Source organism: Malaclemys terrapin, chromosome 7, assembly GCF_027887155.1.
Source record: "Malaclemys terrapin pileata isolate rMalTer1 chromosome 7, rMalTer1.hap1, whole genome shotgun sequence".
Classification (NCBI taxonomy): domain Eukaryota; kingdom Metazoa; phylum Chordata; order Testudines; family Emydidae; genus Malaclemys; species Malaclemys terrapin.
In genome coordinates this window covers 111,079,663-111,102,515 of record NC_071511.1, presented here as the reverse complement: position 1 = coordinate 111,102,515, position 22,853 = coordinate 111,079,663, and the positions used below count along the sequence as shown (strand labels likewise).

The 22,853-nt window shown below is 41.7% G+C and overlaps 2 protein-coding genes across 3 annotated transcripts in view; one reads left to right on the top strand and one right to left on the bottom strand.

The window, feature by feature from the left end:
• MCMBP (minichromosome maintenance complex binding protein) overlaps positions 1-1,971 on the bottom strand; it is a 34,919-nt gene extending 32,948 nt beyond the window's left edge. For both annotated transcript variants that reach the window (XM_054035808.1, XM_054035809.1), the window contains exon 1: positions 1,731-1,971. In XM_054035808.1, the coding sequence (XP_053891783.1) occupies positions 1,731-1,788 (58 nt within the window). In that variant the 5' untranslated portion in view covers positions 1,789-1,971. The remainder of the gene's footprint in view (positions 1-1,730) is intronic.
• Positions 1,867-22,853, top strand: part of SEC23IP (SEC23 interacting protein) — a 43,397-nt gene continuing 22,410 nt past the window's right edge. The window contains 9 exon segments of the mRNA XM_054035807.1: positions 1,867-2,272; positions 10,613-11,154; positions 12,524-12,740; positions 16,695-16,888; positions 17,858-17,947; positions 19,239-19,359; positions 20,251-20,340; positions 21,021-21,162; positions 22,149-22,357. Of these exon segments, the coding sequence (XP_053891782.1) occupies positions 1,867-2,272; positions 10,613-11,154; positions 12,524-12,740; positions 16,695-16,888; positions 17,858-17,947; positions 19,239-19,359; positions 20,251-20,340; positions 21,021-21,162; positions 22,149-22,357 (2,011 nt within the window).

Here is a 22,853-nt window from a genome sequence, read left to right as displayed (position 1 = left end):
ACAGAGAGATAAGGAAAATATAGCCACTGTGTAGGTGGGGAAAAGCACAGATGGATTTCAAATACACTAGAGACCATTGGGAAGAGATGGGGGATTATCTGTTACCCTTTCTACTTACTGTGCATGCATGATCAGACTTTTGGGAAGTGTTTATTTCTGCACAAGCTCCTATTCCAGTCATTAAGAAATCAGGAATTATGTTTTGGTTAAAATCAAGAGCTTCATTGGTACGTCCTTAAGTAGTGGTACTGGTAGTTGAGAACTATATACCTGATACCAGCAGGGGGATATAACCTCATAAGAATTTTGCCTCATTTTAAGGTCTTTGCAGTGCTGGGCATCAAACAGAGCTTAAGTATCATTTTTCAAAATGCAGTTTCTAACACTGATTGGCTGGTGCTAGAGCTTATTATAACAATGTTTATAATTCTAGACAAGAATACATTTAAGAAACACCTAACATGCTTTGGCTCTGTCCATACTAGTTCACTCAACTGTTACACATACCTTCTTAGCTGGGACATAATTACAAGCATAACTTCTTAAATTGGAGTCCAGTGTAGACAGGGTCCCAGATTATACATGATGTACATGCACCTCACTAGGAAGGTTAATTAAATTAGATCCTTTCTAGGCCACCTCAGCTGCCTTCATTATTCCTTTTTACTTCTAGCTGCCCTCACTCCTCACCTTGGTACACACTCTAAATATCTCCTAGTGTCCAATGATTTCCTGAGTTGCTTCTTCAGCAAAGTTTTATATTGCATAGCCCTATTTTCCTGTATGGTAAAGGCATCCCTCCTCCTTCCCCTTGAGATAAGCCCAAGGTAGAATTTGGGGAGTATTACAACAGACTCAGATTCAGGAACTTCAGCCATCGCTTCTTACCCTTGTGATACTTTTTTCAACATTATAAAGGTTTCATTCAAGACATAAACATGAAGAAACTGCATTCCAAATGCATCTTTTCAGAGTAAGTTTGAGACTTTTTTGTGAGAGGAGGAATTGTTGCAAAGTGGGATTATTAATGCAAAAGGAACAGACTGTTGTAAGTAATGGTGTATTCACACCTTGGGCACAAGTGAATGTGCATGTCTTGCCCTGTCAGGTCTCTCATTAGGAAGGAGACTCCTTCATTGAAAGTAGTATTTAAAGTCTTTGGTGAGAAAATAATTTTGCTGTGTTAGGAGACGTTTTGGAAATCGGTCTCACGCAGGCTGTCTCGGCTGCCTGACAGCCCTTTAGTTACAGACAGCAACTCTCCCACACAACAATCCTAGCCCGGCACTTTTAACACCCCTTCCCCAACTTCTCTATTTCTAGTTATTTTAAGGCCCCAAACAGTCCTCACCACGATTCTGCACCTCAGTGTTGTAACCGCTTCCAGACTCGGTCTTGCACCAGAAACACCCATCGCTGCAGCCGGCTTGGCCCCTGCCCTCCCTTGCTGGGTTACTCGACTCCTTCCGCGCGCCGACAGACCGCCCCGAGCCCCGCCAAGCGGGCAGAGTCGCCCCAATCCCCGCAGCTCGCCCCCCACTGCCGCTCCCCCTGGTGACCATAGCCCCCCTCGGGGCCCACCTCCCCGGCCCGGCGCTCCCCCCACTGATTCCCCTCCCCACAGCCGCCCCATTATGCAGCGCTCCCTCCCGCGAGCCCAGCCCTGACCCGCCCCGCCCCGCCCCGCTGTATCTTCCCCCGGCAGCCGCGGCGCCGCGCCCGGCTCTCACCGAAGATGCCCTGCACGATGCTGAGGGGGCTGTTCAGCCAGTCGGCCACACACGGCATCTTGCGGACGAGGCGGGCGGCTCCGCGCGGGCCGGGGCAGGCGCGAGGCGGGACTCCCCAGACCTGCCGCTCCCGGAGATGGGGCCCTGCGCCCCGCCGTAGCCACACGCTCGCCCGCTCCCGGAGATGGGTCCCGAACTTCCTGCCGAGGCCGCCTCCCGCGGCGGCAATGGCGGCGGCCGGCTCGGCCCCGCCCCTCTCCCCCTGACGCTGCGGCGTGAGGCGCGGGCGGGTCCCGGCGCCGCCATCTTGGAGCCGGGCAGCGCTACGGGCGGAAAGGGCCGGGCCGGCTGCTCCCGCTGCCCGGGGAGGAGACGTGGAAGAGCCGCAGCTATGGCCGCCACGAAACCGCCCGGGCCTGGTTCCGCTAGCGGCACCAACCTGCTCTTCTCCTCCTCGGCTACCGAGTTCAATTTCACTGTGCCCTTCATCCCGGTCAGCCAGGCCCCCGCTGCGCCCCCGGGGCCCGCTCTCCTCGGCGCAGGTACGTGGGGCCTGGCGGGGGCGGGGGCTGCCAGGGAGGAGCCGGCCGGGGGATACTGGTGAGGCGCATATCGTTGGGGGGCCGATCGGGGCATTGCTGGAGGGGAGAGTGTCGGGGTGAGATGGGGGCTCTGGCGGGGGGGAATACGGAGTTGGGGGGAGCTGAGGGGAGCAGGGAAGAGATGGGGGCCCTGGTGGGGGGGGAGCTGCGGTGGTGGGGATGAGATGGGGGCCATGGTGGGAGAAATGGTGTCCGGGGGTGGTGGGGGGGGGAGGAGGAGGAGATGGGGGAAGGCATTGGAGCAGGTGAGGTAGTGGGGAGATGAGCTTGGGGCCCCGGTGGGGGGAAGGGTGTCGGGGGTACCTAGAGGGATGAGATGGGGGCCCTGGTGGGGGGAACAGTGTCGGGGGTGCCTAGGGGGATGAGATGGGGGCCCTGGTGGAGGGAACACGCAGTTGGGGGTAGCTGGTGGGAAGGGCGGATGAGATGGGACCCGTGTGGGAGAAATGGTGTCGGGGTGGTGGGTAGGAGTAGGAGATGTGGGTAAGTGTCAGGGGTAGGTGGGGTTGTGGTTAATGGACTCAGGGGTGCAGCAGAGTGGGGAGGTGACCACTCCGCTCCCTTTTTTTGTTGTCTAGTGCCGTGTTGGTACAGGTTGCTGCCCTTTCCCCCTATTTCAACAGTGATGTCCTGCAGCATCCTGCGCTGTGACACACAGATGTGATTTTTGTGCCATGAATAAAAACCCCGTGGAGAGCTGCTCCCTAAAAATTGCTCTGGATCTTTCAGTTTGATGATCTTCATTTCCTTCAGAGATATGTGCTTACCGTGTTCGCTAGGGTTAGCACCAGGAGCAGAAATGGGGGTGGTGTGGTGGTGGTATGTATTTCAGTTGAAAGCTTTCCTGGGTGATCCTGAACTAAGGGTAAATTGCACCACTTTATATGTGGTCAGAGGGGAGACACCGTTTCTCCTTTCATTTTTCTACTTAGAGTCTCTCTGTGGTAGTAGTTCCCGGAACTGTATGTCCTGCTCTTTCCTCAGGGACAGCAAGAAGGCAGACTTCAATCACTATATTTCAGACCTGCTGAAACTGAGTTGTTGTTTGGCCTTAACCACCTTCTCATAGTCGGGTTCTCTATGTTGTAGTAGAGCTGCAGTGCTAACTTTCATTTCAAGCCCCTGTTTTCAGTTTCTTAAAAAACTTTATGGAAAACTTCTCTTTGGGCTGAAATGTCTTATGCATATTCTCATCCCTGAAGTGTGTCATTTTGCTGTAGCTTTGGGAGGGTGCTGTTTGAGGAAGAAACATTTTTTTCACTTTTGTCAGTTACCTAATTAAAAATAATAGTGCTTGTTTGAGCTATTACAAATTGTTTGGGTGCTTTCATGCACAAGAATAACTAATGTTTTTACTTTAAAAGTTCCAGCTTGGTACAACAAGTAGTCCTCAGGCACTTGTCCCATATCTTCCCTTTCTCCACAAGTGTGAATGTAATCAGTTGAGAAATAAGCTATAAACCAGTGAAAATAGCACACTCAGCATGTACACTTTAATTTCCTTGCAAAATTAACTGCACGAGAGCTGTAGTTATTTTTTGTTGTTATTACCTATATAGCCCCCTAAAAGTGTGCCAGATGAATATCTGCACAATCAAGTGCTTTAATGCATTTATTTGATTTTTAAATCTTGTATTCAAATAACTTCAGTAGTATATGGATCTTCTGAAAGTGTCATCAATCAAAACTCATTCTTTTCTTTAAAAAATACCCTGAAAATCAATATTTGTAAATTACATTCATGCAGTGTTGTGATTGGGTTTAAGTGCACTTGGGTTAGAAGATTAAGATTTGGCTCCAACAATACTATAGCTCACTATATTCATTAATGTATTAAAGTGAATACCATATGTTCAGGAACTACAAAAACCCCACTCTGTGAAAGAGAGGTTTGCCCTAGGTATGGTTTAGATTAATTTTATATATGTGGCAGGCTTGGGCATACTCCGTTAACAGACAACCTAGCGTCCTCTCTTTTTGTTGGAGAGCAGCAAAGTCAGGAAAGTAACTGAAATACTTCCCTGATGGATTGTATTTTCTAAGGGACAACCTATCCTAAGTTCTCAATTAGTGAGGGACAATCTTCACTCATTGCTATATTTGCTTTCCACAAGCATAACCTTCTATGAGTGATGTACCCAAATATTTAGATGCTACTACTTTAACTGTATTGCTGAATTTATTGACCTTAATTTGGGATACTGCAGATTATGTACTATATGTATCTTAAGTATCAGGGGGTAGCCCACCATGCAAGGCACTAAATTTAGCCATATGAAGTGGAAATCCATCAACCTCAACAACAAAATCTGTTAGTCTTTAAGGTGCCACCAGACTCCTTGTTGTATATGTATCTTCTGACTTTCAAACCAAATTTTGTACTTTTGGACAAATTAAGCACTATACCCAGATGTATACACACTCAGGATTAAACAAAGACTGTGAATGGCTAGCCAACTACAGAAGCAGTTTCTCCTCGCTTGGTGTTCACACCTCAACTGCTAGAAGAGGGCCTCATCCTCCCTGATTGAACTAACCTTGTTATCTCTAGCCTGACTCGCTCTTGCTTGCATATTTATCCCTGCCTCTGGACATTTCCACTACATGCATCCGACGAAGTGGGTATTCACCCACGAAAGCTCATGCTCCAATACATCCATTAGTCTATAAGGTGCCACGGGACTCTTTGCTGCTTTTACAGATCCAGACTAACACGGCTACCCCTCTGATACTTTCTTAACCTGTGTATTATATAATTTTAACATAAGCTCTAATAACATTTTTATATTGAAGAGGTCCACACCCTCTCAACCATCATAAGGAGTTGTGTGAACAAATTGAGGATACACAAAATTCTAAGGTCCTGGCGCATCCATGTGGACAGGCTCTTGCATCTGTGCAATACTTATTGACTTCAGTGCAGCTACACAAAGTTTTCCTCTGAAGCACCAGCCGCTTTTGAGACCCCAGTCATGCAAGTAAATTTGCAGGTGGACCGCAAGCTACTGAACCATTTTGCCTAACAGGGTAAGATTTTGAAGCTCACCACCCAGGAATCAAACTAATAATGGGTTTCTAACCCTACAAGCCTGATCAAAGATGCACTTTGTATTTTGCACTGGGCCGCACCACACTTGAGATAAATGTTGCTTGGAACCTGCACCCCAAGCCTCTCCCCATGCCCCAACCCCCTGCCCCAGCCCTGATCTCCCTCCCGCTCTCCAAACCCCTCGATCCCAGCCTGAAGCACCCTCCTGCACCCTAAACCTCTCATCTCCAGCCCCACCCCAGAGCCTGCACCCCCAGCTGGAACCTGCACCCCTTCCCTAGCCCTGATCCTCCTTCCGCCCTCCGAGCCCCTCGGTCCCAGCCCAGAGCACCCTCCTACACCCCAAACTCCCCATCCCCAGAGCCCGCAGCCCCTCCTGCACCCCAACCCCAATTTTGTGAGCATTCATGGCCCGCCATACGATTTCTATTTCCCGATGTGGACCTCAGGCCAAAAAGTTTGCCCACCCCTGTGATAAGGAATTAAAAATATAACCTAGAGATCAAAAATGTAGCAGTTATGGGAGTTTTCAAAGACAAAGTTACACGTCTACAGACTGCACATAAATAGTGCTTATCTTGGTAATCATAGTTGAGTTCCTGGTTCCTTTTGGCTGGATTGGAAGTTAATATACTGAAATGTGTCACTTCATTGACAATGCTTGTAAAGTGCTAGAGGAAAACAGGAAATTACAGGCGAAACTTTCTAATCTGTTCTAGTTACTGGGAAACTCGTGGATTGAATTTTTCAAGTTCATTTCTTTGCTAACAAACGGATAAAAATTCAAGAGTACAGCATAATGACAAAGGAGACAGACACACCAATTCAGACAGAAGAGATGAAAAACAGAGGAGAAGAGGATGGAAAGAATAGAAACGCATACCTGAAGGTGCCCTGCACCACTTTTTCCATTGAGATTTAGTGATGCTAAATGTAATGGTTAGTTTCAATAACTAAGGGCCTGGATCTTTTGGTAAACTTCGTTTGGCATAAGTGGGTATTGACTTATGGTTTGAGAGTAGTATATAAGCATAACTTCGTGACTTACGCCTTAATTAAAAATGCAGTTTGGCCTTTGCCACATAGTGGTTCACATACTTGGTTGGTTTTAATTCCATTTTGGAAGCGCATAATATAATGGACAAAGGTGAGAGAAACTCACAAATACAGATGAAGTAGCTTGGAACCACAATACATAATGTCACTCTTTTATAAGGGGAAGAAACTCATTTCAGTATAGCCTACCTTAGTGATGGCAATTGTTTGTGTTACCATGTAGTATTTTTTTTAAAAAATTATGAGGGCAGCTGCCTTTGAGAACCAGTCTTCTTTCTCTTTGGATTATCAGTGGAGTCCTCTCCATTCCCTCAGTGCTCTATCGTATTGTGACCTTTCTTGGCTGCAAATAGATCTATGTTATTAGAGGTTGCAAACAGCTGCCGATATATGAGCTGCATTCTTGTCTATGGTTGAATGGAGCGGAAGCAAAAGTGGCTTTATGGAATGATTTTTCCTCACAGCCTTGCAGGAGGGGGAAGGGGGGCTCATTTTTAGCTCCCAGTATAACTTAGAACAGTCTCATTGTTTCTCTAAATTGTGTTGGCTGCTAAGGGATTGCTGAAGTGCAACAATGCTGAGACCATGCCCTACATGTTCTCCACACACGTGAGGGCTAGCTAAGATGGCTCTGGGGTGTCTGGTAATTCCTCTGTTTTGTGTTGCTGGAGCAATGCAAAGCAGGAGCTATGGGGACGAAGGTCTGGCCTTTGATTTATAATTGTTTTCAGTGTCCTATCTCATAGAGCTGGAAGGGACCCTGAAAGGACATCAAGTCCAGTCCCCTGCCTTCACTAGCAGGACCAAGTACTGATTTTGCCCCAGATCCCTAAGTGGCCCCCTCAAGGATTGAACTCACAACCCTGGGTTTAGCAGGCCAATACTCAAACCACTGAGCAAACTCTCCCCCCTAAAGTTATTATGTACTCACTGCAGATGAAACTCACATGATGCAGAGGACCAGCACAAGGTTCCATGCTACTTAAGCCCTCTGCTGGGGCTGCCCAGAGTGGGGACTCCTGTACTCCCTTTGTAACATAGCTCTAATTTCTGCACCAGTCTTGCACAGAAGGTTTAAACAGAACTGGGGGCCCTCACTGCACTGCACTGATGGGGTGGAGAGACTACAGATCTGCATTCTGTCTCTGTGTTTGGGTGCAGGGGCGAAGAGATTTTGCTTCCCATCTTCTCAAACTCCCACATAAAACCAGATGGCTTAGGCTTTATGCAAATGCAGTCACGCACTGAATGACTATTACTGGTGAGTTTTGTACACGCTAACTTGTTAGGTGGGAGCCCTTCAGGATTTGTATTTAAGGCAGGGACAGAATGAATTTCTGGCATGGCCTGTTCTAAGGGAATGTCCCTAAATGCTACTTTTGGAGTTGATCTTGAAACCCTACCAATAAGGAAAAAAGTGGCCTTGGGTTGAAGGTCAATGCCACACAGTGAAGGAAAAGGTAAATAAATTAATGATTCTGTTTGTAGCAGGCAGGGAGATAAGGAAGCTAGAGGCAAGATTTCACAATCATACTTTATTCTATAACTGGCTACTGTGAGGTTCCTTGTTCTTTCCTCAGAATTAACTGGTATTGGTCACTTTCAGAGATAAGATACTTGAATAGGTGGACCAACTGCCCTGATCTGGTATGGTGGTTACTGTGGTCTTTCACTGTAGGTTCTTTATATACTTACTTGTCCTATACGTTTTATCTATCTGAGGCATGCTCACATTTATCTCCTGCTTATGTGATAATTCTCACCCTTCCAATTGAGACACATCCTATTTAGAGTTGATGTTGGTTAAGATGGGGCAAGTCATTGGTGGATCATTCCTGAAAAAACAACAACCTGGCTTTGGACCACAGAAACAGAGTGAAACTTGGGTACTTGCACAAAGCAGAGTGCATGGGGGCCCTGTTCCCAATGAGAGGTTGCCAGGATGTTGACGTTGATTAGCTGGAAAATGGGAAAAATCTAAAGATCAGGTGGGGTATGGGCATGATAATTCTTCTGATTTTAAAGCCTATCATGCCAGTATCATACCAAGTTCAGGCAGAGGGGCTTCTTCAAAACTGCCAGCCTAACGTACAGGAAACCAGATTGCAAAAATGTCCCTTGTTTTGCTCCTTTTTACCTTCTCTCTTCTTGTTCCTTATGTTGTTCACCCCTCTGCTAAGGCTTCTCTATTAACAAATACTCACCTGAATGTTTGTGTCTCTTCTTTCTCCCACAGCTCTCTCCAACAAATATACCCTGCAGAGTGGTGTCCCGCTTCATCTCTTAGTACTGTTGTACTGTTACTTTACAGACTTTTGATATTTCAAAATCAAGGTTTCTCTCACCTTCCTTAGCTATTGCATAGCTTAGTCCAAGGGTGAGTCTAGTACATTGCCATATTTCAGTGGCAAAGGACATATCTGATGCATGGACCTTCTTATTTTAAAATAATCAAATACTCGGAAAAGGCAAGTTCTGGATTTTTCTTGGAATAGGGAGTTTTTAGTTGCAGACTATGATGTCCAAAATCCAAAGTATAAGACACCAACTTATATAATATGTGTTTAAAGAAATCAAGGAAAGTGTACAAACAGCTAAGGAGCTACCATCAAAGGGGTGACTCCCTATAGCCAGTGAAGTAAAGGGGATTTAAAAAAAAAAAAAAAAGTGTGTGTAGCATTTTAGATGAAAACCACAAACTATAAAATTGCTTTGGTGGGTTTAGCAGCCTTGCCCTTTCCAAAAAATCAGTCGGGCAAGCAAAGACTGCAGCAGAGTAATGAATAATGGTGGGAGTAATGTTCTGGTCTGTAGTGCTTCTTGAAAGAAAGTTGGGAAACTGGGAGGATTGAGTTCATCACCCCCCAGATTAGACTATGACTACAGTAGTGTTACAGTTCTTTTTGTAATGAGGCTGTAGCATGCTCATTATGGCTAAATTGTATCTGTGCCGTAATGTTTCACAAGACTACCCTATATTGACCTTGTTTCCATGGCCACAGCTACTTAGGCTAGGTCTACACTAAGGGGGGGGGATCGATTTAAGATACACAAATTCAGCTACGTGAATAGCATATCTTATTCGACTTACTCCGCTGTGAGGACGGCGGCAACTCGACCGCCGCGGCTCCCCCATCGACGGCGCTTACTCCTCCTGACAAGGTGGGAGTAAGCGCATCGATTCGGGGATCGATTTATCCGTCTAGATGAGACGATAAATCGATCCCCGAGAGATCGATTTCTACCGGCCGATCCGGGCGGGTTGTGTAGACTAGCCCTTAGCTACTTAATCAAGTTTGCATCTGTGCTTATGGGAAAGTATGGATTGTGTGCACAGAGGCCAAGCAACACCATCAACATTATGTTGAAAGCTGGGAGGATGGAGGACTAGCCAATCAGTTATACAAGCTCTGTTAAGCAACTTTGTCTAATGTAATAAAATAAATGTTATGACCTGGCTGCAGGAAAACAATTGGACATTGGTAGGGGTGTCATGCAGTTAGCAGCAACTTCCCTTAATCGAGTATAAACCATGTTGTGGTGTGGACACTAAACATATTTAGAGCCAACCATGTCACTAATTGTTTAGAAACTTGTCTCAAAGTTACGTTGTTGACTTGTGGGAAGGGGAAGCTTTTGCCAAGCTGCTCCAGAATGTTCATGTACTTTGGAACTTGCTTTCCCTTGGAATACGATAGAATTGGAGTAAGTCATCCTTCCATGCACATCTGTTTATACTGGCTTTTTCTTAGGAGTGGAATGAGTTCAAATGATCCTCTTTTTGCAGGTGAAGAAAATAAAAGGGAGTGAAGTTCTTATAATGTCACTTCTTTACTACTTGAATAATTTTTTTTGTATTGTGCAAGTACACCTGGGTTGGTATGATAAGCACGTTGTAAATAAGAGGAATTCGAATCTAAGGCTAACAATCTAGGATTTTTAATTAACTCAGACTGCTTTGTCTGTGTGTTTCTAAGATAGACTATAAAATTAATCAAATGTTTTTGGAGACTTACTACCTTCATGAATGTGGTGCTTAAATTATGCCAAAACACTTAAGATAAGCAAAATATTGGAAATAGTTTATACTATTATAGCACAGTGTCTGACTATAGAGCAAATGATAGAATTCCTTAGAATAGCTCCATTAACCACTGCTGTATGTTTCATTGCAGATGATTCCACAGATGTTGGAGAAGAAGACAGCTTCTTGGGTCAGACTTCTGCTACTCCTAATCCACCACAGACTTTTAGCTATTTCTCCCAGGTACCTAGTACCAGTGATCCATTTGGAAGCATAGGGCAGCCACCCTTAACAACAGTGACACCACCTGTTGGGCCATCAGCCTTCTCCAAGGCTCTAACTTCTCTCCCATTCTTGCCTGGATCACAAGAGGGGCAGAATGCTTTTGCAGCAAGTGTTCCGAAGTCACAATCATCTTATAGTGCACCACCTACTTCCCTGGTGGGAATCAGTGCTTATCAGACTCCTCCAGAGAGTTGTCCCCCACTTGCAAACTTTTCTACTCCTCCCCATGGAACGTCGCAGCAAGGATATAACCCATATCGCCATACCACCTTAAGCAGTAGAGCTAATCCTTACATAACTCCACCGCAGCTGCAGCAGCAGAGTCAGACACCAAGCCAGCTTGTGCAGCCACCACCCTCTGTACCACCTATCCACATGTATCAGACCCCTCCAGGATCATTGTCACCGGTATGCAAATAATCTTTGATTTCTTGGTGTTAATATAGAATTATTTCAGATTGTTCTATTTTAATTATATTTTTCCTTAACCATAGTCTTAATTTTCTCTGTTTTATTTCTGCTTCATGTTACCCCTTAACAGAGTAAGAGAATCTTGAGTCCTTTTGCCCTCTGATATCAAAATGTCTTCACTGATCTAGGACCAGTGCTTTGGGAAAGTTTACTGATCTACTAAGTGACATCTTCAAAGCCACATGATTTTAGCAACTAGACTATGTAACAGATAAAATCCTGAATGCCTGGGTTTCATATGGTGAAAAGATTAGTTTCTAGCTCTTGTGATTCTCAAGATAGCTTTTTTTTTTTAAATACTTTGGTTTTGGAAGACAAGCTGGTGGTAGTCAGAATGATTTCAGTTTTAAAGGGATGATGTTAGGTTAAACATATCTTCTTACATAAATTTTCCTGCCTCTGCTCACTAGGGAAAGAGGAATAGAAAGGTATATGTAACATTGCCAAGCTAATGATGCCTGAACAACCGTAACTTTTGGAATTTGAAATATTTTGACTTTTTGGGTGCTTCATCTTGCCACCTCTTCTCACATTAACATGAGGCTGAAATCTTTGGTCCCCTTGATGGCAATGGGAAAAACTCCTTTTTTGCAGTTTGGGCCTGATCCTCCGAGGTCTTCAGAATCCACAACTCCTATGAAGTCTAAACTGAGTTTAGAACCATAGTGCTTCTCAGAATCAGGACTTAAATTTCCTGAGTCACTGGGGTAAGGATCCACTTGTCCAGATTCATTTGCAGGATTGGGGCCACAGATTGTGTGTTCTTTGAACTCAACAAGTACAAGCCACTCACTGAAGTTAGCTGTGAACGCTTGCATTGGTGTATCCATGTCTAAGTGAGCAGCTAACAGAGTATAGATATTTATATGGTGCCCATAGGAAAGAAACTTAAGATAAACATGCTGAGCCTGAATCTTCAAACGTCAAACATTTATTTTAAAACAACTTTTTCAAATGAAGGAAAGCACTTAGCCCATCACAAGTTTGAAACTTCAGCAGTTTTAGTTGATTACTTTTTCTGAGAAAAAGGATCATACAGTTTTTGCTATTTTTACTTGTCCATCTTTTCTGAGAACGGAAAAAGTCAGATCTTTAACTTGAAATAATATAGATTTTTAAAACGCCATCAGGTAGAGAGCCTGTATATAAAAGGTGTATGCCAAAAAGTTAATATTTTGGAAAGAGGGGAGCATGTGAGAATGACAAGTGAGAAAAACCTCCTAAATGAAATATAAAATATACTCAATAAACATAATTTGAGACTGAGATACTTGAATCATCTGTAATAAAACTACTGTATTTTCAGTTTCCTCATTCACAGCCGGCACTACCATCACCATCACAACCACTGCAAACTTCCAGACCTGCAGGTCCACTGGTGCAGGCACCACCTGTTTTGCTACAGAACCAATATGAACCAGTTCAGCCTCACTGGTTTTACTGCAAGGAGGTGGAATACAAGCAAATATGGATGCCATTCAGCATTCTAGATTCTGTAACACTAGAAGAAGTTTATAACTCTGGTAAGCAGTGAAACTTTCTTTACATCTTATTCTTATATTGTGGCTCCTTGCCATTGAATGTGAAGATAAATGCAAGAGTTCTGTGGCTCATTTATAAGGATGAAGAAGGAATGCTGTGAGAATGTTGGGTGTTGGCTTATATTGAGAGGATAAACTTGAACCAATCTTTTCTACTAATCCAGAAGTTTACTAGGTTGGACGTTTGCTACTTGGCATCATTACTATTGAGGCCTTCGGGTCTAATACATATGTAACCATCCCACGATAACAAACTTGCTGTGCTGCATTTCTCTGTGATTGTATGCACTATATTTTTTCTTAGCGCTGCCTTACATCTTCATTCTTGTGGGTGGGCAAAACATCAATCTTTTTGGGTTGAAGATCAGGGTGGATTTGATTTACCATATATACTCGTTCATTAGCCCGTTCGTTTATAAGCCGACCCCCACTCCCCCCCAAGATATATAAATAAAAATAGCAAAAACTGTATGACCCTTTCATAAACTGACCCTATATTTCAGGGGTTGGAAAACTTTGGCTCCCAGTGTGTCAGGGTAAGCCGCCGGGTCGGGACGTTTTGTTTACCTGGAGTGTTCACAGGCACGGAGCCCCTCGGCTCCCTGTGCCCGCGGTTTGCCGTTCCAAGCCAATGGGAGCGGCAGACCGCGGCCACAGGGAGCTGAGGGGCTCCGTGCCTGCAGACGCTCCAGGTAAACAAAACAACAATGTATTGGATATTCAACTCAATGATTCCATAGAGTTTAAAATCATCAAATTTTGGTGTAGTCCCTTTTATAAACTGACCCCCCACTCTTTGATGCGTCACTTTTTTACCAAAAACATTCGGCTTATGAATGAGTATATACGGTAAATCATTTAAATCACTAGTCAGGAAGACTCGATTTAATCATGGATTTCTACATAAAAGTGCATTCTTGTTGGTTGTTATAACCTTAATACATATTTTTCAGAACTCAGAGATAGATGTAGGTTTCATTTTTAGAAGGTACACACTATACATTTTTAAAGGGATTTATTTTGAAAACTTTTCAGATCAGTTTTACAGCTATATCAGAAAATGAATGATTGTTTGGTTATTTTATTTACGAATGGTAATTGAAGCAGATATTTATGAAGTCATTGGGAGGTGAACTATCTCCAATTCAACAGGTTAATCATTAATATTTGGAGGAATTTCTTGCCATGCTGTATTAGGAGGAGAACATCACCAGGCAAACATTTAAATTGTTTTATTTAACTAAAACAACAACGTTATGTATTTTGGATTTTTTCTTCAACAGCAAACACATAATATTTTAACAAAACAAGCATATGAATTTTTGAATTTAATTAAACATTCAGGCTTTTTTAAAATCAGGTTTGTTTTTGTTAAAATTGTTTTTAACTAAAATAGTTAAATGAAATTAAAAAAACCCCACAAAAATGAAATCGACTGTGTCAGCCAGGTCAACATGAGAAACTTAAAATATTGGCTTCTGCAGCTCAGTCAGTCGTCTTCACCTTCATTTTCCTGTTTGTTCATAATCTGGAAGAGAAAAACAAGCTTTCCTGCTTTTTCAGGTCCCAAACGATTTCTCAATTTGGAATGAATTAGTCCAAAGGAAGAAAATATTCTTTCTACACTGGCAGAAGCAGCTTCTGCTGTTGAAAGTGAGATTATCACTTTAACAATCTTTGAATCCAAGTGCTTAAGTGACTTCCATCAGTTCATTGGTGTGACTTTCTTTAAAACATCATCAATAAACATATAGTTCTTGAATGGTTCTCATTCCCAAACTGGGTCTTTTTTACGGCCTGCTGCCATTATAGGTTTTTCCTTCTAGTGAGAGAATGGTATGGTAGATCTCAAATCAATGAAGGCTACACTCAGAAAGACCTCAAGCCTTCTGAAATATGCTGCTCAAACAGCATATTCTTTTGTTTCTACTGCCTGTTCCTCCCTTCTCACATTTATCTCCAGACTTCTCCTTGTCCAGATCTATTCCGCCCCCAACAACCTTCTATTCATTGAACCTTTTGAAACTTTGCACTTTTAAAGAGAGGTACGGGATTGACTCTGTGTACACAAATTCATAGATTTGTTGTTTCTCATCTCTATGCATTATTTATTTATTTAAAAACATTTTTGCTGTTAACAAGCATGTTATCTTTGGAGACACAAATCCACAGTTTGAGAACTGCAAAACTAAGCATCTCTGATGGTATCTTCTAGACTGAGCAGTGAGTCCAATTGGGTAGATAGAAAGATTAACCTAAATAATCTATACAGATGCCCCTGGAATCCAATAATATTGGAACATATTTACAAAACTTTCTTAAACATTACATTAATATATTGTCTCATACTATAGAATTAGAATTTATAATCCCTATTCCATGATAAGATATCTCTGAACTATAATGTATTTTAATAGGTTTTTCCTCAAAAAGCATTTTATCAAAAAAATCCGATTTAAATAAAAAATTCTGATTTTTATTTATTTATTTATTTTTAAATCATTGATTTTTATCTACCCTGTTGTAGATGATAGAGCAGAGCGCATATTGGTCTTTCAGAAAAGAGATGGTTGATCTAACAATTAACCCTATCCATCTTGACAGCCATGTCTCTCTAATTTATTTTTTCCAGTAATTGGAGATAAGAAATCAGTCAAGTTTATAATTTATTTTCAAGGATCTGATAGAAACAAATTTATAATGGGAAATATGGCAAAACATTCCACTCACACTAAAGACCTTTTTATTAGAAAGTAGCAATGCTAGACGAGTGTGACTTCAAATGGATTTACTTATCTTGATATCTTAGCCTTTACAGGCCGATGGCCCAACTTTATAGGATAGTTATTGATGAAAAATGGAAGTGATTAGCTGATTCTAGGTATGTTTGGGTGAAGATTAGGGTGGAATGGGGTGGTGGTTCTCAGGGCCGGCTCCAGGGTTTTTGAGGCCCCAAGCGGCGGGGAAAAAAAAAAAAAAAAGCCGCTTTCTTCTTCGGCGGCAATTCAGCGGCAGGTCCTTCCCTCTGAGAGGGACCCGCTGCTGAATTGCCTCCGAAGAGCCCGACTTGCCACCCCTTCCTCTTGGCCACCCCAAGCACCTGCTTGCTGAGCTGGTGCCTGGACCCGGCCCTGGTGATTCTGCAAAATATCACTCAGTCGAATGGGATCTGCTGCACATAATCAAGGCAGTGAGAGTAAACTTTCAGGGCTCAATGTGTTACACACTACAGTAAGCAAGATAATTTAATCTGAGCGGTGGATACAGAATTAGTATTGTTATACAGCGTACAATATGTAGAGAATTTCTAGCAACTACTTGACTGTTGTTTGAGGAACTTGCCTGTTCACTGTTGTTCTAATGCCTTCCAAGTTTTCATATGATTTCTCCTCCTGTTTGCCCTCCTTCCTTTTGTGGTCTGTTTTCATTTTTCTGTTCTGTCCATCCTGTGGTGCTGTGCTTTTCCACAGACTCCACTCATTTCAGTGTACTAGCACGCATCTGAAACTGAGTAGAATCCTTATCTTTGAGGCACTTTACTTCATAGATCAGGATAATGGCATATTTTACTCTGCTCTCAGCCTACTGAATTTCATAATGGAATGAAGTGGAGCAACTGGAGAAAGTGGCACACCACTGTATGTCCAAACAGGTCTTTCCCCACTAGTGTTTCATTAACATCCTTTGTTCAACAGAAAAAATAAGTACCTCCAAGCTGTCACTCCTGAAAATGTTTTCACTCCTTTATCTAAAAGTGTGGAGAAATACATAAATTATGAGGAAAGCAATAAAAGCAGGGGTTTTGAACAGAGTTCAAAACAGCGTAGATTACTGTTTTAATTGGTTAATGTCAGTCAGAATGCTAATCACTTTCACAACTTTCAAAGAGGAAAGCACACATTATTATTGTGACAAAGCATGAATTTTGTATTCTAGTTCAACCTGATCCTGAGAGCGTGGTTTTGAGCACTGATGGGGGGCGCTATGATGTTTACTTGTATGACAGACTAAGAAAAGCTGTATATTGGGAAGAAGAGCCATCTGAAGTCAGACGATGTACGTGGTTTTATAAGGGAGACAAAGATAGCAGGTTTATTCCTTATACTGAGGATTTCAGTGAGAAGCTAGAGGTCAGTATTACTTTTAAGTAAACATAACTAAGAACTTAACCTAACAATTCTGAGCTATTATCTCTCTTCTAGGAAAGCTTTTACATTCCTGGTTGAAATTGTATTACAGAAAGGGGCTAAATTAGTATTGTCTAATGCACAAAGTGGGGCTTTGTAAGATGCTTTAAGACTCACTTTTGTCCCTTAGTGCTTTTGGCCTAAAATATATTCAGGGGAGGGATAGAACAGTGGTTTGAGCATTGACCTGCTAAACCTAGGGTTGTGAGTTCAATCCTTGAGGGGGCCACTTAGGGATCTGGGGCAAAATCAGTATTTGGTCCTGCTAGTGAAGGCAGGGGCTGGACTCAATGACCTTTCAGGGTCCCTTCCAGTTCTATGAGATAGGTATATCTTCATATATTTATATTTATGCAGTTGCTAGATTATAACTTGAGTCACATTATAGTGCTGTATATCCCTATCATTTTCCCTACTGTAAATAAAATTATGCGAATAGTGTCCTAGAATATTCTAAAAGCTTGTCAACCTGGTGCATTAGTGCAGTGTTTCTCAACCTTTTTGATACCAGAGACTAGCTTTCTGCTTTCCTAAACTGTGTCAGGGAGATCTCGGGCACGGGTGCCAGTCCACAGACCAGTCATTGAGAAATACTGCATTAGTGCACACCAACTGGGTTGTAAATTCTGGGGATGCACCAGCATGTCCTGCACTAAAAGTTTCCTAGTGCACATTGACATAGTGCTGTTTGAAACAGGATTACATCACCGTGCAATAGGGAACTTTTAGTGCGTGCCAGCAGGGTTCACACATCCAGGTCATGTGTGACACACTGGTGCACATGAGAATATACACCCCAGCTGGAGTGCCCTAGTGCATCATGTAGGCAAGCCCTAACTTTTGGCTTGGCATGTTACATGTAGTTAGTCTAAACAGACATACTGGTTTTACATAACTTGTCTATTGTTGCAGGCAGAATATAAAAAAGCTGTCACTACGAATCAGTGGCACCGGCGACTTGAATTTCCAAATGGGGAAACAATCGTTATGCATAATCCTAAGGTAATGCTAACTATCTGATTGTTAGGTCTTTGCGGTGTAGCATGGAATTGAGTGCTTTTATGTAAAGCATAAGTTGAATGCAAATTTAGCATGTGGAGTTTTAAAAATATACTTATTCATTGCCGTGGGTATGTGTACATTAAAAATAATGTTGATAAACTCTCCTTACCCCAACAAACTATCAGAAATAATAAAAATCATCCTCTCTTCTAAAACCTGAGAGATTTTGCAATGTAACCACAAAGTTAATACATTTGGGTGTTCTTAGGCCACTGGGGAGGTGGGACAACTTTTAAAGTCAAAGGCCTTTTGATGTGAATACCTGCCAGCAGCTCCCAAGTGGTTAAATGAGGGATTGTCAGCTCAGCTGACCTTGGCTATTTTGGTATCCTGTGAGGAGATATGCAATAGATTTTAAGGCCAGAAGGGACCACTCTCGTCATGTACTTTGAACTCCTGCATAACACAGGCTAGAAGAAGAGCTCTGTGTGAACTTGAAAGCTTGTCTCTCTCACCAGCAGAAGTTGGTCCAATAAAAGATATTATCTCACCCACCTTGTCTCTCTAATATCCTGGGACCAACACGGCTACAACACTGCACATAACACAAGCTATGACGTTTCAGCTAGTAAATCCTTCAGGTAGGCAGCACTCAAACCATTACGGGCTGTTTAGTTTAAAACCTGTACCTTAAATTGCACCAAACCAATGTAGATTGTGGAATGCAGGTGTAACATGCTTCTAGCTGAAAATTCAGGTAAGTAGGCAGATGGCTGAATTCTGTAGTAGCTCAGGTTTCTGAATTGACTTAAGATATTGCCCCATGTGAAAAAGTGTATCATAATGTTGTCACTTTGAGACTGATTTTTTGTAAGGTCTGTCTCCAGACAGAAAAATATCTAACATGCTAATCAAGTGTGGGCATGACAAAGTATGAAAGGTACTCTTGGGCACTGCAAACCTGAACCAATCAGCAGGCCAACTTCCCCCAGTTATGGAAGACAACTTGGTAAAGGTTATTTTGTCTAGTTACTTCCCCCAAACCAGCAAGAATTACTTAAGTCTTGTTTTAGTTTAGTTTTAGTCGGCTAGCCACTCACCCAATAAAGCATAGGAATAATAGCGAAAAGCAGAAAATGTATTGGAGTCAGTCACAAGAGATACATTTAGTGAATGAGAAGTATATTAAAACATACAGTACCTTCATACATTCCAAGGCCAGAATTTTCAGGTATACAGACTAGAAAATGAGTTTTCCTTGTTTAAAGTTAGACGATATATTTCTTTTCAGGTTATAGTTCAGTTCCAACCTTCTGCAGTACCAGATGAATGGGGGACCACACAAGATGGTCAGACAAGGCCAAGGGTTGTAAAGCGTGGCATTGACGATGATCATGATGAAATTCCGGATGGTATGTGACAGGGCACATGTGGACTGCAGTGGGAGAGTCCTCCTGAATCCCTCTTTTTTTGCCTGTGGTTTATAAATCAGATTGATCAAAGCTTTGCAAAACAATCGCGCTCTGCCCCAATATATTTGTCAGACAGGCAGTGTTTCCAGGAGAGTGCCATTCTTACAACCAAGAGGAAAGCAAGTGTTACCAGTGCAACCATCATTGCATATTATTGGAGAACATTGTTTGCTTTTGTAAGGGTCAGTCAGTTGCTCCTTGCCTACAAATAAATCTTCCATTTTCACAGTTAAATTGGCTTCCTAAATCTGCCTCTGGGATTTTTAGGCTACTCCATCCCATAATTCTGAAAAGTTTTGAAAATTAACAGTACTTAGTTTTCTGCTAATAGATGTAGACCGTGTGAGAGTATAATCTGACTGATGGTAGTATTATGCTAATTGTATAAATCTTATACTGCTTTGGCTGGAACTACAACTTTTCCTTCACATTTGAACGAAAGACCCAACATGGTCATCAGTCTCAGGTACTTGAATTGCTTTTAAGTGTTGTGTACTTTGAACTTGCACTGTACTTCCATAGATGGGCAGGTTCTGAGGCATGCATAAATATATATATATAACTGTATAATTCCACACTTTCTTGCATGTGGAATGACACTGGCATTGTAAATAATAAAGACAGGAAAAGTTAAGTAAAATTGAAGTGGTGGCAAGAAATGGGTTTTCTTAATTATAAAAGAAAATTTGTAGGTGAAATTGTATCCTGGGCCACATTATTACTGTCCTGTCCTAAACCCCTAAATACTTGTTATATGAAACTACATGACTAAACTGCCTCACTGTGAGCATAATCAGATACTAATATTATTTGTTCTTTTGCTTTTTATAGGGGAGATGTCTCAAATAGACCATTTAGTGTTCATGGTTCATGGCATAGGTCCTGTGTGTGATTTACGGTTTAGAAGCATTGTTGAATGTGGTAAGTCTTTAATCATAGATTTATTCTTAAGTATTTAAACTTGGGTTATAGTTCTCTTCATTAATTGAATTCTTTAATGTGGTTTAGACAGTTTTTATATTGCTTTTGAAATGTTATTTGAACAATGTGTTAATTTTAAGAACTGCAAATATTTCCTTATTTTGAGAAAGAAGCCAAAAACGGAAAATAGTATTGGTTTTTCCTCAAAACGGTCATTGATAATTTTAGCTATTGCTATGAGTCCCTCAACACTAAACTCATATTTTTATAAGTTCATGTATAATGATTGAAACAACTTAAACATTTAGGGTAAGACTTTTGCCTAATAAATTTATATTCCGTATTTATTCTAATCAAAACAAAAAAAACCCACAAAAATATATTTGATCATGGAACTAAATATGGTTTTATTTGGGGATACACCAAATACAACTTTGAACTAGATATTTAACTATTTCCTGACAGTTTTCTTATACCTACATAAGTAGTTTTTGTGAAATGTTGTAACTTCTTAAAAAAAAAAAACAAAAAAAAAACCCCAACATTAAATGGGGAAAGAGGACTTTAAAAATGTTCAGTATAGCTGAGAAACATATTTGAAATCCTGTTGTGTTAGGCCTTTGTTTGATTAACATTAATATCTGATTTCCGTTACTTCCCTCCCACCACCACCTCCCAAGTTGATGATTTTAGGACCGTGTCTCTGAAACTGTTGCAGACTCATTTTAAGAAGTCTTTAGAGGAACTTAAAGTGAGCAGAGTTGAATTCCTACCGGTTCACTGGCATAGCTCTCTACATGGGGATGCGACAGGTGTAGACAGGTCTGTATACAGTATGGTACCACTATGCACAGCGTCTGTCATACAAATTGCATAATACAGTACTTTATAGAGTTAAGGAAAATGAATGAGAAATTACTACATATCATAAAGGCAAGGTAGATAAACATGGTCTGATAACAATAGAATGATTCTTCTGTAATGTTTTAGTTGAGAAGTTTCTAAACAGTGAGTGATAGAACAAGCTGGATGATCACATAGTGCTGACTTCCCTTATTTCCAGCTGCTAGACTTCATTAAAAGATAATAGCTTAAATATTTTCCTGACGTTTCTTTTCCACATAAGCAATTGTGTTAGTTGTCGTTAGAGATGTTATGTGATCATGAATAGGAAGGAAGATAATGAATAAATATGGTAACCATTTCCCTGATGGGTATTTCACTCATCATTTCTACAGCTGAGTGCAGTAAAGAGGGTTAATATGTATTGTCTTTTCAAATATTAACCTCTCCTCTTGTCACTGCTTGTCCTTCATTTGTAACCTCCCTCTTTGTAGTCCGATTCTTATTGTCTCTTCCCTCCCTGTTTGCTGTATTCTCTCTCTCTCTTTCCTTTCTGGTGCAGGCTGTCAGGAGGCTGTACTTCATTTCACCTCCTATTTTTATACACAGTCGTTTCTCCCCATCCCCACACCCTTGGCAACAGGACAAAATTATAATGAAGTAATATCACAGGTTTTCCCTTAAACATAAACATGACATAAAAGGTTGAGAGACATATAAATTCCTTAACATAGAAATAAATACACTAACAATTTAAAGAGAAGGTATTAGCACTAATGTATGAGTTTGAGATGAGACCAGAAAGTTTTATTTTGGTTTGAGGAGAACATGACTGCTATGGTTAGGGTACTCTGAATTGATTGCCAGATGGTTAAACCTTCAAAACTATGGAAAAATGGAATTGCAAAGCTCTTATAAAGACTTTTAACATAATCATTCTACAGCTAAAATTTTTGCACCACCAGGAATATTAAAAAAATCACTTTGCCAAGCATTGGACGTCTGCGCCACTTCACCAATGAGACCTTGCTTGATATACTGTTTTACAACAGCCCAACCTACTGTCAGACCATTGTGGATAAAGTAGGCCTGGAAATGAACCGCCTACATGCACTTTTCATGAGTCGCAACCCAGACTTTAAAGGAGGAGTCTCTGTTGCTGGGCACAGTTTAGGTAATCTACTAACATATCTGTTTACTTTCTGGGACAAAATAGCATTGCTAGATAGAGAAAAATGCAAACTACGTTTAAGCATGGGGAAAGCTGGCCTGATAGACCATAATGGTTTTCTGGAGTGTTGTTGGCTACTCATGCAAAATGTCAATATAGTCAGGTTATAATACTCAATTCTTAAGAGGCATTATGATCTAGAGGTTAGAGCATAGAGATGGGAGTCAAAAGACTTGCATTCTAGTCTAGTCTAGTATTAAAAAATCAATTTGACCTGTGACAATGGGTTTGTCACTTATCTTCTGTGCCTGCTTTCCCCAGTTGTAAAATGGGGATAATACTATCCTACTATGCGTGCCTTATGGGTATTATGAAGCTATGAATTCCTGGCTGTGTTGTTTGGGCTCTGTTCCTCCAGTGCTGCCTCTAGGAAGAGTCCATAACCTGAGGTAATGAGTAAAGGCGATGTTGGCTATTGTAATTGCTGTTCATGTGAACC